The sequence below is a fragment of the Ursus americanus genome, chromosome 36 (genome assembly GCF_024610735.1).
Source record: "Ursus americanus isolate L20-20 chromosome 36, mUrsAme1.1.p, whole genome shotgun sequence".
In the NCBI taxonomy this organism is placed as follows: Eukaryota; Metazoa; Chordata; class Mammalia; order Carnivora; family Ursidae; genus Ursus; species Ursus americanus.
In genome coordinates this window covers 1371345-1381610 of record NC_142162.1, presented here as the reverse complement: position 1 = coordinate 1381610, position 10266 = coordinate 1371345, and the positions used below count along the sequence as shown (strand labels likewise).

Below are 10266 nucleotides of genomic sequence, written 5' to 3'. Positions count from 1 at the left end.
GCTGGTCGTGCCTCTAACCGCGGGTCGCGGGCGCCCGGCCACACCCGACCCCGGCCCTGGAGACGCCCCAGCCGCCCCCACGGCTGGACCGGCCGAGGCCTGTGGGCCCGGTCCCCGGGCATACCCCCTGCGCCGCCGGTCCGAACTGCTGTCGACCCACTCCAGGCCCGCCCTCCTGCCCCCACGGGGCTCCCCGCGGGGCTGAACAAACATCCGCTGCTCTGGGAGCGTAGTCCGAGGTCCTCTTCACAGAACCTGAGTAGTGTCAATCATGGGATTTCGGATTTTCTAATCCCCCGGCTATTTTATCGAAATCGAGGATATGTGACCTGACAAATGTAAGAATTCGGTGAGGACAATCGAAAGGCTCAGTTGAAATTGGGCCCTGCTTTAGAAATTCCCTCAGAGGGTTGCCCTAGACCTTGGAGGGTATTGAGTCACTTTCCAGATGAGAAAACAGGCTCAGAGTGTTCAGGTGATGTGCTCATCCATCTCCTTGCTTTCGTATCTTTACCTGGAACACCCATGGAGGCACGGGTGGTCCACTGGTGTTGCTCAGAGGTCCTGGAGCCAGCCAGGCAAACTCTGGCTCCTGCTCTGTCCTGCCACGCACACCTGGGAAAGGGGTCTCCAGCTAAAGCACTCGGCCTTGGGCTGGTTCCTTTATTCGGTAGATGCTGGCAAGTTCAGAGCACTGTCTGCACCAGCCTCGGTGAGCTGGCTGGTTAGTAGCTTCCTTTGCCAGTGCCTACCCCCATTCTGGGGCAGAATAAAGAAAACCAAAGGGCAGAAAAGTGGTTTATTTGTAAAGGAGACTACTGCAGTAGGAAGAAGAGACAAGGCCTGAGAAGCACGACATAGATATTGGGCCAGATTCTGACTACAGCACATGTTTAAAAACTGGGGAGAAATCAGTTGTGCTGTTAGGCTGGGATGCTGAGGGGGTTCCTGTAGATTTCTCTCTGTGGGCCCAGCCTCTACCCCACCCCAAGGCATTTGCCAGCCCTTTTGAGAGTGGGGAGCCTAGAGGAGGGGGAGGTTTGGGGGAGGAGTTCCAAGATGCCAGCATCTGTGCTCCCACTCCGTCCTTAGGCCCACAGCCCCCTAGTACACATACACACTGCTTGTCAGCTCCAGTCTTTTGAGGCTTTTTCGCAGTTTGGAAGAAGAGGTGTCACTTTGCCCTACAGTAATAATAGCTCTCCTATCTCCCAACCTCCGTTTCCTAGACGGTGCCTCCCGCTTCTCCAGGCTGAGACATTCTGCACTTGGGGGTCTCTGAACCCATATGGGGTGACTGACCATGGCCACCTGGACCAGGGTTGAGAGGTAGGAATCGGGAGGAGGCAGAGAGAGTCAGAAATAGGAAATATAGAGCGAGGTGTGGGCCCAAACCTCTGTTCAGCTGGGCAATGGGAAGAGCTCCTGAGCAGAAGGCCTAGAAGTTCTCATAATGGTGGGAGAAGTGAGTCCGGTCCTGCTTGTTGATGAGTTGACAGGCCTTTTCCACATTCTTGGTCATGCCAGGGGGGCCACAGCTAAACACCCCAATCTTCCGGACCTGTTAGGGGAAGGAAACGTGAAGCCTAGCTCAGTGTTCATGTAAAGACAGGCAAGAGTCTTTGGTGGGGGCTCCTTCCATGTTTCTGATAAAGGTTTGCTTCACACCATGTGTTGTGAGGGCTGGCTCGGTGTGTTTGCATCTAGCTCAGTTTTGGTAGACTTGCTTTGTGTGGGTTCAACCTCCACCCTCTCCAAGGCATTTGGGGTAAATGATCAGTGTTTCTGACAGGGGCTGGGTTAATCAGCGTTCAAGTTAAAAGCTAGCTTACTGTTTCATTGAGGGCTAGCCCAGTGTTCATGGTAAAGATCAGTGTCTAGGGTGAGGGCTGGCTCAGTATTCATGGTAAGAATAGCTTTGAGTTTATGGTAAGGATGAGCTCAATCACTGAGCTGTTCCTTCTGGACAGGCATCATGGCTTTAGAAGTGGCAATTCCCTGTTGCTTCTTCCCCCCTTAGCCCCTTAGAGTGACCACTACTGTTTTTCCATTCCATTCTCCCCACTTGGGTGATGAGTTCTTATCAGCCGTCAGTTCCTTCCCTCCTGGAGCTGGGCTGGGAGGTTTGCTTAGACCTCAGGTGATAAAGGCCAGGAGAACCTTGATATGGGGTGGACTGACCTGCGGGTGGACCTCCTGCAGGGACTTGAAGAAGGGCTCAAAGGGGGGGCGGCCAAAGTGGGTGATGGAGCGCAGGCCCGTGAACAGACTTCGGTTCAGCACCTTCTGGAAGTGCCGCTCACAGATGTACTGGGGGCACAGAGGCAGGTCAGGCCAAGGACAGTCAGGGTCAGTGCCTAGCCCAAGCCAGCCTGCAGCCCAGGAGACAGAGAATGGGGTGGGGAGGGAGCTGGAGGCTGAAAATCGGGACTACCATCTCTGTGCCTCCTGCCGTCTGAACTTGGCTGTCCACCCACCTGCCCTTGCCATCTGAGCCTCACCCAGCCAACCCATCGACCCACCTAGTTGCCCCGCCTGGCCGTCCCTGACCTACCAGCATGGTGGTCCTGAGGTCAAACTTCTCAGCCAGCTGGGTGATGTAGATGTGCACGGACACCAGGTCCTGACGGTCATTCTCCTCCACCTCCCGGATGATGTCAGCCAGCCACTCAAACTGCCGCTGGGTTCTCGTCACCCAGATGAAGTAGATCTGGGGACACAGCGGGGGAGTTTAGGACCTGGCTAAGCTCAGGCTCCCTATATCCCAGGGATCCCCACAGCAATAGAACTCTTCTGGTCTCCGTCAGCTTGTGCCTCTCCTCAGACACTCTGGGGAATGGAGTGTTGCGGGGGGCCCCAGGCTCTGGGGCGGGAGATGGAGTTACCCCAGGCATGGAGAGATAGAAGGGAGTGATAACCTGGGGTGATGAAAAAGGACACTTGTCAAGTGAGCTGAAGGTCTGATGGGGTGGGAAGCAGCTTTTTCACATGGAGCCCACTGTTCCACTCCCTGCAATGGGCCCTCCACAGGCTGCTGGGCTCCCAACCAAACCTAGCCCAGAGGGATAGGGTTCCACTAAGGGGCATGTCACAGAACAGCCTCAGGGAAGACCCAGCTGGCTACCTGGAGCAGATGGGAATGGGCTCAAAGAGAGACCCGGAGGATAGAAGCTGCCATAGAGGGACCGACCTCCCACTTCTGAAGAGGCTGAAGTGGGGCTGTGTGGGTTAAGAAGCAGAGGCAGAGCTGGCATGGACAGAGGAGCAGGGGAGCTGCTTGTCACCCTCTGAATGCTGACAGTACGTGGGCTTGGCCTCTGCCTGCTGCGTTCCTGTGCCCCTGACTCACCTGCCAGGCCCAGAGAGACAAGCAGGGGCCTGCTACCAGGTCCAGGCTGGGGTGAAGGGACCCAGGATAGAGGGGGCCTGAGGGCCTGGGCTGTGTTCCTGGAACCAACCCAGCCCACCAGCCCTGCCTCGCCACCTCCCCTCTTCTTCCTCTTGAAAGCAGAGCCGGTTTCACTGCCCCACCCCAAGTGTTCCCTTCCTTCTCCCAACCTGACAAGGCTCCCTTCAGGGGCTGGCCTCCTCTATAAGACAGAGTGGGTTTCTTTACCCCTCTCCAACTCTGTTCTTTAGGGTCTGAGGATATCAGACACCTCTGGGGTCAGGCCAACTGGGCCTTGCCGGGATCAGGCCAAGAATAGAGGCAGGAGAGACAGGCAGAGATGGACACAGTGATAGGGAGCAGGGGCCAGGGGTCAGCAGGAGGAGAGGGCACTCACCTTCTTACAGAACACTTGGCAGCTGACTGACGACTTGAAGACCAGGTCTTTGAGGATGGAGGCAAAGGGGGTGACTCCAATGCCCCCTCCCACCAGCACTGAGACCTCAAACTTATGCCATTCCTGGTGGCCCTCTCCAAATGGTCCATCAAGGTACAGCTGCAAGAGAAGGAGTGGGTTTGAGTTAAGCTGCACCACCACAATAGTTCTGAAGCTAAAAAATGGGAGGCAGGGAAAGGCAGGTATGTTTATGGAGTGAGGAGAGAGGGGGTACCGTGGCATTACCTGGAAAGGCCAGTCTCTGGATTGGGAGGGGAGGAACACAGTGGGTAGCCTGGGGCTGCAGGGCCAAGGCCTGCTAAGGGGATGTGGGGGCAGGTAGCTCATCTGGTCTGTGTCTGGTCACCTTTGGGTATCTGGCACAACCACCTCCCGTTGGAGGTGAGTAGATCTCCCTGAGCCGAGTGGTCCACGGCCCTGCCACCCGGATGTGCAGGCTAAGCGTGTCCTCGTGGGGTGCAGAAGTCAGTGTGAAGGGGTGGTACTCAGTGGTCCCCAGATCCAAGCAGGCAATCCGCACCCACTGTCCCGACTTGTACTCAAAGCCTTGGGGCCGCTGGAACTGCAGGTGGGTCACTCCTGAGGAAAGGAAGTGGGCAGGAGGCTGCTATCCAGGACCCAGCAACCCTGTGGCCTCCAGAAAGCCCCCCCCCCCCCGCAGCCTCAGCTCTCCTTCTGGAATATGCCAAGGCCTCTCCCCATCAGAAGGCATTACTCCCCTCCGGCCATGTCCACCCTGCGGAGGGGCAACGCAGCACTGGTGCTGGTGGTCAGCAGGGAAAGGAGCAACCTGGCCCAGGCTCCTCCTCCCTCTGTTGTGAGAGAGGCTTGGGTCCCCTGGCCAAGAGCCTTGCTTGCCAGCTCCCTCATCACTGCCGCCTCAAGGCCCCTGCCAACTCCACTGGGCCAGACCAGCGGGTTGCAAGGTCCAGGCTCTGCCCCTGCCCTGTGGGCTTTCTCAGAACTACCCAGCTGGTCCCTGACAGCCTGTAGGCCTGGTACCTGAAGGCAGCAGCTCGGCCTTCACCACGCTGATCTCCACCTTCTTCCGGCTCAGGCTCACCAGCTTGTCCCCCACATAGATTAGTGCCGGGACCAGGAAGAAGATGTGGAAACGGGGCAGCTGGATCAGGCCAAAGCTGCCGTGGATGATAAGCTGGATAGAGTGAAGAATTCAGCTCAGACCAAGTCATACCCACAACAGTGTCTGTGGCCAACTTGGGCCTTAGCCCCTTGCATCCTCCACGGGCACCCTCCATCCCCACCTCTCCACGTACCATGCTTCCTCCAGGTTCCCAAATCTAACCACTCCCAACCCAACCCCATCCTGCAGATTGTCCATGATGAGTGAGACTATTTGCGCCTTCCTGGCACCATCCTGAACCAGCCACCTTGACTCTTGCCTGGTCTTCTGCAGTAGCCTCCCTGCTCGTCTTCTAAGGGGTTGCCCCACTGTGACCCATTCTCTTCAAGGCAGCCACTGTGACTTTCTAAGTTTCATTTTATCACGCCACTGCAGCATAACCAGCCTTAGTGGACTTCCCATTATACCACAAGGCCTCGAGATGCTCTGGCCTCTGCCTGCCAGCGTTTCCCCCTCCCTGTTCTTCAAACATGGCAAGTCCTTTCTGCTTCAGGCCCTGGGCATCCACTGTTCCCTCTCCCAGGAATGCCCCCTCCCTGCTTCTTGCCCTGGCTACCTCTGTCTCATTTATTATTATTATTTTTTAAATTTTTAAAAAGATTTTATTTATTTATTTCACAGAGACAGCCAGCGAGTGAGGGAACACAAGCAGGGGGAGTGGGAGAGGAAGAAGCAGGCTCCTAGCAGAGGAGCCTGATGTGGGGCTCGATCCCAGAATGCTGGGATCACGCCCTGAGCCGAAGGCAGATGCTTAACGACTGCGCCACCCAGGCGCCCCTCTGTCTCATTTTTTAAAAATTTATTTGAAAGAGACCAAGAGCATGAGCATGAGCAATGGGGAGGAACAGAGGGAGAGGGAGGAGCAGACTCCCCGCTGAGCGGAGAGCCTGATGGGGGGCTCGATCCCAGGACCCAGGGATCAGGGATCATGACCTGAGCCGAAGGCAGAGGCTTAGCCAACTGAGCCGAAGGCAGAGGCTTAGCCAACTGAGCCACACAGGCGCCCCCCTCTATCTCATTTTTCAGGGCTCAGCAGAAACACCACCTCCTCAGGCCTTCCCTGGGTCCTCCGTCATATCTCCCAGTTAATTCCCATCAGCATTTGTCATCATCCACACTCATGTTGTTTCTTCATTCATTGACATGTTCCCCACTGGAGTGTGTATGTGTCCTTTTTTTTTTTTTTTTTTTTTTTGCCACCATACTCTCAGCTCTTAGCAGTTGCTGCCTGGCACATAGCAGGCACTTAATAACTGTTGAGTTAGTAAAAGGAGTTCCTCCAATTTACCCTCTCTCTTTGGAGACTAAGAACACATAACCAGGCCCCCTTTTCCATTAAATAACTGATGTAATTGTTTTCCATGGAATTGTATTTCCATGAAATAACTGAATAATTGTTTAGCTCTGGTCCTTACCCCAACAAGCTGGTCTAACATGGTCAGACATGATTTGCCCCCATGCTTCCCATTTGCTTGTTCCTAAGTCTGGTCAGTCTGGCTCCTGCCTCCACCTCTTCTCAGGACCTGCTCACTGGGGGCTCACCCATCCCATGAAGGTCTCCTTTCATTTGCTCCCAGGGCTGGCCGTCTGTGGCACTAGCAACCACCTGCTCCTTGCCATGTCTGCTGCTTCTCTTGGGCCACTCGCTTTCCATCTCCTCCACTGGCTCTCTGTTCCTTCTCCCAGCCCTGATCCTGCATGTTGCCCAAACCTGATTTTCTCACTCTCTGCGCTCCTCAGTCTATGCTGTCCCGTGTGGCATGGCCCCTCGGCAGCCCCCGCAGCCGCACAGGTCCTGCCACCACCTAATACCCTGGGGCCATCCACAGCCAGGCCTTTGTGCCCTGAATACACTATCATCATTTCCACCTCTGCACCAGTGCTCGTGCCCTTTCTTCTACCTGGAATGCTCCTCAGATTCCACTCTGCCCTGTCTAATCTTAGCCTACCTCTCCTTAAGTCTTGGCTCCAGTCCCATCTTCCTCCCAAATCTTCCCTAACCAGTTTGGCCCAAATGAAACCCCCTTCAGTGAGCTGCTATCAATCACTGTTTGGAACACTCAGCTCAGCAATTAATCCTATATTGTCTGCTCATTCTGATCATGGCAAGTGCACAGCACTCATCTCTACCCCAAATCCTAAGTTCTCCAGGGCAGAGCTTTGAGTCTCCCCCTCCTCCCCCAAACTAGTACGTAGCACCGAACAACTGTGTTCTAGACCCTTCGACAGATAACTATTAAACTGAACTCTGGCTCCTCAGTCTGCTCTGCCTTTCCCCAGCTTCGTGTTCCTTTGCTCACAGGACTAACTTAAACCTCTCTGGGCTCTTCTCTGAACTGGCTCCGGTTTCCCCAAGTTCCTCTTTCATTATGGAGCCCACACCCACCCCCAAGGCTTTCTGAGCATCTAACCAGGCTGAGAACAATGTCTGGGTGACCTCATACTGCTCTGTTTATACATCCCATTTGGTGTTGGCTCTACTTTTAAACCACAAAACTGCTGCAGATTCACGGTTGGCTGAGGAGCTGGGGGGGCTGCCGCCAGCTCAGCTTCTGCTGTGCTAGCCCTGCCCGCTTCTGCCTGGATCAGGAGCCCGGACAGCCTTCTGCAGGGCCGACTCCACACTGGGGTCCTTTACTTGTAGCTTCTCTTTCTGCCCCAAGTCAAGTGGACACATCAAGGGTAAATGGGAAGGAGGCAGGTGTTTTGGCCCTGATATCCCCCAGGTGAGACTGTCCCTAGCGGCCAGGGTTGGGTTGCCCAGCAGAGGGTCCTACACCTTTCTGAGCTGCTGACTTCCCTGCTGGCAGGAAGGGAGGCTCTGAACCCCAGTGATCCCCCAAAACCAGGGATAAGTCAGAAAGGGGTCTTGGTCTCAGGGAGCCAGTGTGGCCACTCTTCTGGGTCTCCCATTGAGTTCAGCTGCTTTTTCACCAGGAACAAGAACATCATCTCCACCCCTAACAGAAACAGTAACCGGGGAGCTAGGGCTCCACCCTAGCAAGGGTGGGTAGGGAGGGATAAATTAGCCTCAGCTTCCAAAGAAGGCAGAGATTTCTCTGGAAACAAACATCAGTTCTAGGAAATGACCTAAGCCAAGTGCTGGGTAATCATCTTCAGAACCGTGAAGTGCTGAGCCTCAGGCAACATGGAAACAGATTGTCTGATCATTGAGGACAGAACTGCACCTGGAGGAGGCAGGGCATCCCACAGGTGCCAGCTTGACCCAGGCCATGATGGACTCTCCCTCTGTTTCAGGACTGTGTGCAGTTCTGCCTGGAGCCAGGTGACAGATGGCAACCATCTGGGCTCTGCGCTTCTGAATGCTGATGGGCAAGTATCATTGGTGGGGATGCTGGGGACTTGGGACTTAGTTTAGCTTCTCAGCAGGACCCTCGGGTGCTCTTTAGGGAACTGCCTGTATCCATGAGGAAGGCAGGCCAAGCACAGATCAGAGTCCCTCTGGAACTAACTAGCTGACGCACCTGATGGCAAACCCAGGGAAGGTAAAGGGAACAGGAGGACGAGGGAAGGGAGGGAATGTGAAGGAAGGGAGGCAGGAGCTTAAGGAGAAGGAAAGGGAACAAGTAGACTCTTAAAAATCCATCTCATCAACAGTCCAAGTGAAGATGTTTTGAGCAAGCTCGTTAACTCTACAAGTGGCACTTTGCTGAGTGGGGTGCAGACACCCCAGGAAACAGGATCAGAACAAAAGTGGCAGAACAGAATTAAGATATACTTCTCTCTAAAAAAAAAAAAAAAAAAAAAAAAGCGTGATGCTCCCTTGAATGTGGGTGGTCAACCCTGGAGCTCACACCAGCCACCAGAACTGGAGAATGACCGGCTGGGCAGAAATGATGTGGGGGGTGTCTGCAAGGAATGCGACCAGCCTGATAGGGCTGCTACCGCCAGACCCATGCCAGGGCACCCATCTTCCAAGCGCTGCAGCCCGAGGTCCATCTGCTTGACAGGCCTACACTATACTCTCCAGCTGTGATGTGAGAAGTGGAGGGGATTCCTGAAATGACTAAGGGGATGGAGAACGGATGTCTCAGCCCTCATGGCCTCCCTGGGATCATCCTGCCAAGACCCCGACAGCCCTCACCAGCACGTAGAGCAGGACGTAGAGGTGGTGGGTCAGCCAGAAGCCCCGGAAGCTGCGGCGCCGGAAGTGGTGGGAGGCGAAGACATACATGATGGCCAGGACCACGAGCAGCAGCACCCCTGTGAGGCCTGCAAAATGAACACGGGGTGAAGGGCGGAGGAGCGGGGCTGTGCTGGGGCTGCCGTGGGTCAGGGTCCCATTCCACTTCATTGCTCTGGGTAGGGGCCATGGAAGCCCAGGCTTCTCCTCTGTTCTTCTCTCCCCACACCACTGATCACAAGTGCCTTTTATTTCAACAGACTCTGCTCATCCCTCCAACACCTTGTCCCGATTGTTATTTTTCAAGCACCGGTGTCATTCATTTTTTGTCTCACTTCCCTTTTGACTGTCAGGCCCACAAGAACAGGGACCAGGCTGCTGGTTCAGCACGGAATCCTACCGCCTTCTGTAGGGCTTGCCGCCTGTGGGCCTCGTCTACACCTGTGCTGACTGACTGAATGTGCGGGGCATCTACTCTGGGCCCTCTGGGTCAGACTTTGGACATTGCCCCCATGGAGTCAAGACTTGGTCTACGTCCCCCTAGCCCCCGACTTGGCTCCCACAGCATGAGCAGTGGCACCATTAGTGAGGAAGTGCGACCACCCGAGCCCCCTGGGTTCAGCCCAGGGTTGGCAGGAGGACCCTCCTTTCACAGGAGATCCCAGGCCTGGGGTACACAAGAGAGCAATACTAGATTCAGGACAGGAGTGTGGGGCCATAGAACGGCCCCTCAAATGATCAAGGAGGAGTGAGGCAGAAATTAAGAAGATTAGAGCCCTGCAGTCTGGAAAAGCAGAGGTTAAGAAGGGATCTAACCAAAGCCTGTAAAGGCCTGAACAGAGAGGAGGGCCTAAACACAGCCTTATCCACTAAATCCCAGTGTGCAAGAATTAGCAAGCACTCTGAAGTTCAAAGCAGGTTGTTTTAGGATTTAAAAAAAAAAATGCCGTTTTTCATGGAGGGGAGTGTAGAAAATGTATTATGCCAAGGAGGAATCAGACTGAAGATATAAATAGGTTCAAGAAGCTTTTGAATAGATTCACAGCTAATAGTTCTAAAATGGGTGATTATGGGGAGTAAGGAATACGTCCCTCAACAGCCCTTGTCAAGACAGACTACAAAGGGTGGGGGTC

At 54.7% G+C, this 10266-nt stretch overlaps 1 protein-coding gene across 1 annotated transcript in view; it reads right to left on the bottom strand.

Moving 5' to 3' along the window:
* Positions 1-515: 515 nt before the first annotated feature.
* DUOX1 (dual oxidase 1) overlaps positions 516-10266 on the bottom strand; it is a 31217-nt gene continuing 21466 nt past the window's right edge. Inside the window, exons 27-33 of the mRNA XM_045812265.2 lie at positions 9095-9222; positions 4848-5001; positions 4192-4424; positions 3786-3944; positions 2555-2710; positions 2182-2310; positions 516-1561 (exon numbers count right to left, since the gene is read on the bottom strand). Of these exons, the coding sequence (XP_045668221.1) occupies positions 1439-1561; positions 2182-2310; positions 2555-2710; positions 3786-3944; positions 4192-4424; positions 4848-5001; positions 9095-9222 (1082 nt within the window). The 3' untranslated portion in view covers positions 516-1438. The remainder of the gene's footprint in view (positions 1562-2181; positions 2311-2554; positions 2711-3785; positions 3945-4191; positions 4425-4847; positions 5002-9094; positions 9223-10266) is intronic.